The 6,000-nt window shown below is 37.6% G+C and overlaps 1 protein-coding gene across 5 annotated transcripts in view; it reads right to left on the bottom strand.

The window, feature by feature from the left end:
- Nucleotides 1-161: 161 nt before the first annotated feature.
- SYT14 (synaptotagmin 14) overlaps nucleotides 162-6,000 on the bottom strand; it is an 88,955-nt gene continuing 83,116 nt past the window's right edge. For all 5 annotated transcript variants that reach the window (XM_055816581.1, XM_055816583.1, XM_055816584.1 and 2 more), the window contains one exon: nucleotides 162-4,916. In XM_055816581.1, coding sequence (XP_055672556.1) covers nucleotides 4,603-4,916 — 314 coding nt within the window. In that variant the 3' untranslated portion in view covers nucleotides 162-4,602. The remainder of the gene's footprint in view (nucleotides 4,917-6,000) is intronic.

Here is a 6,000-nt window from a genome sequence, read left to right as displayed (position 1 = left end):
CTACTCTCCTGTCGATGCCTACGGGCTCTTCTCATTAACAATAATGGAAGGCAGGCATGCACATCAGTGGGAGAATTAAATGGATGTTCAGCTGTTACTGAGAATTCAGTTTCAGGAGGAAGCCAGTCTGCCTTACAAGTGATGAGCCATAATTTTAAAGACTGCTTTAAAGCAGGACAGCTTTTTTTTTTTTCCCCCCTCCAGAAAAGCGTGATGAATAAGTCAAGGCTCAATACAACTCTTGGCTAAATGAAAGGGCATTCTGCTGGTAGTTTTAAATTGGAAGAGCTCAGGCCAAAAGGCTTCCCCTCAAATCTAATTCTCTGATTTTATCACAGACTTTTTGTTAGAACTTGTACACGTTAAGAGCAGTCTGTATTCAATTCCTACATCAAAATGTCTCCGTCAAAGAAAAAAAGTTTCCTCCTTCTGCTTCACTGCATTACAACTGATAGTTTGCATTTCAGAAATCTTAGGGAGTTGGACAAGGCACAGAAATATTGCACCGGTACCTTACTGTAAGAGGTGCAGAGTGCCCTTGACTTCTAAAGTCCAGTGACTGCCACAGACAGCTTCTCAGGGCAGTGGGGAGTTTGCAGAAGCAAGTCATTAGGGAGGAAAGAGAATAAATCAGTAACACAAACACACATTTTAGACAACGAAAAAACCAGCTTCAAAGGTGCGAAAAATGGGAAGGTACTGATGCTGGCACTGCACCTGCCATCAGGAATGGTTGCAAAAATTTACAGGTGAAAGTATCTCCTACGATAAATGCCACAAAAACGGTTTTCAGCTCAAGTATTCTCTTCGTTGACGAATAATGTTCAGCTCCAGTGACAGCACATACATTCATTCCAAGGGCTCACCATATTTCAAAACCTAATTATTGAGGTTAGAGGATTTTAATTGGATTTAGAAATTATGTTGTATTTCCCAGTAACTGAGCTTACACCTTGCCTAACTTCTGCCTTTGAAGTCAGACCTTGCAGCGTGGTTACAACGTGGACGTCTTAAGTCCTGAGCACGAGGCAGCACCATGGGGACTAAGCTTGGAATCTTACCAGAACTGTCCTCCTTCCCTGTGCCACTCAGCTGGACGGGGAACAGAGGCATGGCCCTGCTGCCTCCTTGCCTCCACGTATGTGGGGGACGGCAATGTCCTGCAGACGCTGTACGATCTCTCATCCTTCTGCGCAGTGGTTTCATGCTTGCCTGTACTGCCCTTCCCACAGAAAGGAGCTAACAAACTTTTTCATATTTATAATGCTTTAAGAAGACCTAAGTGAAATGTTCTAAACACGATACCAAATAAATCATATGCAGAAAGGATACAGTATTTTCAAGAATAGAATCTGTAAGAATGTCATTGTTCTATAATTATTTAAGGCTACACTGACAGAAACAGATTCAATTCAGGAATTGTAATCTTTACATGGTATATTGGCACACAGAAAAGTAAGTAATTTGATAAACTCTTCCAAGTACTTCCTATACTTTTGAACAAAGGTAAACAACAAAAAGCACAACTCTGAGGAAAACACAAATGCCTCTAGTTTCTGATACTCTGTCCTTCAGAAATTCTGTTCCATGCTTATAGACCTAACTGAATGCAGAAAGCCACACTGTATGTCTAAGCCCTTATGCAGCATTTAAAAAAAACCCCCAATATCTAAAGGCAGATTTCAAATACAAAAGAATAGGTTTGCATAAAGCAATAAGAAAACAAAATTACAAACAAATCAAATCATAAGAGTGGGATCTAGGAAGAAAAAAACAACGTGACAACTATTGACACTATAACTAATTCATAAAAATCCCAGGGCGAATCTAATTAATGGTGTGACTGGTTTTGCATGGTAAATACATATTCTACTGCCTCAAAATTAACATTTCCACTCAATATACATAGTTCCCAGTCTTTGTACAGTATAAATCCAAGTATGCCGAACCTCCTTCTGTGAAGCACAGACTGGACGCGGATACCTTGGGAGAAATCACATGATCTAGAAAGAGAATCTTCTTTGCAATTGTGCCCAACACAGACTACTATAAGTCTGCTGTGTCTAAAGGAAGATTTCAGTGTCTTAGAAATCTGAATGGTTTAGACGTAAAACTGAAGCAATGCAACCTACAAACACAAATCCAAGTCATGACACAGTTTAATGTAGTTTGGTTCTGTGAGAGGTTATTTGCTGCACCTTCCAAACTGACTTCTTCATTTGTTCAGTGGTGATGTTAAGTATATTCTCCACTGGAACTGATTTTCTCAGTTCTTGCTGTTGAATTGTACGGTAGTTTATAAAGCACAGCCTGTACAAAGGGACAACCATCAAGAGACAACTTCCAGCTTTAGGAAAGAGCATCTGAATATCCACAAACAGAATGAGTAAAAACATTTCCACATCCACTGAAAAAAATTGCTTTTGAACAGCTTTCAAGTCAGTTTTTCTATTATGTGGAAAGCTTGGGAAAATCTGAGCATTTTCCTTATGCATATAAAATTAATGTTGATGTTTTATTAAATTCTACACTCAACGTTACATTTCACAAACTGAGCAACAAAAACGACTGAAAGAAACAACTTGTGTTGTATTACTCCAAGACCATTCCTGTTTAAAGAAAGTTTTTGCATTATTTGTGTTTAGTAAATAAAGCTTCTGTAAATGAAGCAGCAGCACAATACCAGAAAAAAGAAAAGGCCTGTAATGTTCTAAATTTTTAGATCAATAAAACCTGAAAGCCTGGCTCTGCAAATAAACCCCTCAAAAGGCACCAAATAAACCAAGAAGTGGAATTACAATGTCCTTTAAAAAGGACATAATGAAATTGTTAAGTAGCGTGAGAATTTGAGAACCATGGGAAATATCTTTATTATAGCACACTCACTGTCCCCAATCTCACTGTACTTGACTCTCTGTATACCCTAAAGCCAGGACTGTTCAAAGGTATTTTAAAGAAATTCAAGAGAAAAACATTTGTCCTAATAATAACGCTCTAGGCTACCACTAATTCTCTCAATAAAACCCAAAACTTCACTCTTCTACCCACCAAATGCTACCACAGTGAGCTCCCACATTAGTAAGTCATCACCATTGTTTATAAAAGATCGCTTGTTTTCTATACAATAACAATTAAAAGTAAATTAAACTTATAATTACAGGCAAAAAGAATATTTAAAGTGGGAAGCTTTTAAAAAACGTTTACTCAATACTCCACAATTTCAGTAATGAGTCAGATTCAGCAGTCAGTAAATCGGTGTGATTCCAGCTAAAGTATTTGGGACAGATAGGATTCTCAGAAGCACTGACATTTCCCTGATTTTGGTGGAAGCCATGAGGGTTTATCTGATGGCAAACTTTCTTGTGATACTGAGGCTTCTCAGTTGTGTCATTAGAAAGCTGTGCTTCCCAACTTGAACGTAAGCAAAGCAAACTTCTATTCTGGGTGTGAACATTCATTCAGTTGCTGGCAAATCACTAGAAAAATAACTCACTGGTGTTCTCTTCTCCAAGAAGAAAGGTAAAAACTCCTGCCCTGCTCTCTACTTCCAGCAAACAGCATATGGTAATACCTAAACCAGCTCAGAACAGACTCGAACTGATATCTATTTCAACCGAAGCCATAGTATTTCACATCCATTCAGAGTAGTTCAACTCCTGCCACCTCCTTCACAGTATTTCAACCTAACTTCCTACTGCTGACATTTTAAAGAAATCTGTATCAATTTGTTTAATGAAAATATATTTCAGTAAAGTCATGCTCTATGAGCTTCCTACATTGGAATACATGAATACAGGAAGTGCTTTCAACAGAAAGTTACATAGTTTTACAGTACAACCTGTCTAAGGAGACTTGGAAGGGACCAAACTAATGATCTGGTCTCTTTGGATTAGGCAGAAGTACAGGCAAGAGGGAAAAACCCAATTTATGCCATATATAGAGCTCGTTCCTGTCACAGATTGAAGAAACATTAGTTTGATGTCAAAGTTCACCTGATGCCCAAATGCTAGTATTTTTCAAACCAACTGCATATCAAAAAATGAAAACTTACTTGTACTAAGCTCCTGGAAAGAAACTCAGTGTGTAACAACAGTATATTCATATTTGCTATATTACTAAGTGTTCTCCACCAGCAGGGTCTTTTTTTTCTTCTGCTCTACAGATCATTAACTTTTTCTCAGTGCAAGTTATTGACCTTTAATCTGAACGCAGGCAGGTCAGAAGCTACAGTATTAGAGCAATACAAAAAGTACACAAGGAGGAGCTCACAATAATTTGGAGAACCTTACATAAAATGTTTCTGAATTGAAAACCACAAAACAAACCCAAACAAATACAGCATCAGGTGGATGGGGGAGGGACTGCTAACGTATCTGGGTACAGCAAGGCTTCTCTGACACCGAGGAAGTGTCTGACACTAAGTGAAGATTATATACTAAATCCCGCCATTTTGCACATTGTGCGTTCTTTACGATGGAATGCTGACCTCAATTTTCATTTTTTACTTTCACAACAAATTTGTTGATCGTGACCGGGGATGATCGATCATCTTCTTGAGAGACCAAACTCCCTTAAAACCATGACTGTACACTGTACCATCCATTACGATTCCAGTAAAGTATGCCATCTACATACTTGCTGTCCTTTAGACTCCTTCATTTCAGTCCAGTGATTGAGCTCATCTTCTCCTGAGCTGTTGAGACCTAAGGAAATCCACCCTATCATCTCTTTTCGTTTCATGCTGCGCTTATTATATACAGACAGTATAAGCGTCACATCTGACAGCTGAAAGAGTGCCACTTGGAAAACGAAGGTTTCTTTGTATACTGGATTTGGCTGTCCTCGGCGGATTGAAGTTTTGCATTTGGACATCTCTTGCCCCATCGAGTTCAGCAGTGTTAACTTAACATACGTATCTACAAAATAAATCATATTTTGGAATGTCAGATATCTTAAAACAAAAGTTTTGGAGAATGAGATATACAAGATAAAAGGATATGGTGTATACCAGGCTGACTGAACACGGCTTAGTTTAGACACATGGAAAGATGACAAGTAAGCAAAGTATTACAAACACGCTAACAAATTAACTAGCTTCAGTACTATGCAAATGGATTAAGTTAAAGGTATACCTCATAATCCTCTTCCCATTGACCCCCGTTGTTTTTTCTAAACAAACTTAAATTGCATTAACACTTAGCAAGCTCCAGCTAGCCACAACACTGTAAAGCGTACCACTGAATTTTCAGAGAATAAACTAAGTGGAATGAAGGCAACTAATGAAGAGAAAAAAAAAAGGTGTCAATATACAGTGATGATATCAAAACAGCCAGAAGGAAATGCTTACGAATAATCTCTGCATGGATGTGGTTCTCACTTCGGGCTTTTCAATTTTAGTTATTTTAAGACCCAAATATAGCAAAATGTATTCAAAGGTGGAAGTTTACACAATACAAAAAAACCTACTAATTCTGCTAATTCCTAATGAAGAAATAAATTCAATACGTCTTTAAAAAGAAGTAAATTTTTGCATAACTCAAGACGGTTGTTTAAAACATAGCTTGTACAGTGCTCTTAGGAAGTACCTTTAAGAAGCTCATGCAAGTAAATGTGGTTAGCACACACTGGGTGTTAGCACTTGGGTAGAAACCCTTATTTTTAAAGCTCTATTTTCATTTGACTAGAAGCACCAAGCTATGCTCCTGCAGAAGGATGCACATTTCATGAAGTTAACTGGTTTTAAGAAATACAAAACAATCTGGTGTTTCATTCTTTATTCCTATCATATTCAAATTAATGAATAATGTTATTAAAAGTTTGGAGATTATGTAAAAAGAAACACATTGAATATATTCACTTTGCAGGTATACTGAAATCCCAACATCCATAATCAGAGATAAATGCAACTTTTGCATTAGAGTGCACCACAAATAATAAACACAGACTTTTATAAACTAGTATGGTAGGCAGCCATAGATAGCTTTACTGCTGGCAAGTTTT

The sequence above is a fragment of the Falco peregrinus genome, chromosome 11 (genome assembly GCF_023634155.1).
Source record: "Falco peregrinus isolate bFalPer1 chromosome 11, bFalPer1.pri, whole genome shotgun sequence".
Lineage (NCBI taxonomy): Eukaryota > Metazoa > Chordata > Aves > Falconiformes > Falconidae > Falco > Falco peregrinus.
Note: the sequence above shows the minus strand (reverse complement) of the source record. Positions and strands in the feature narration are given on the sequence as shown.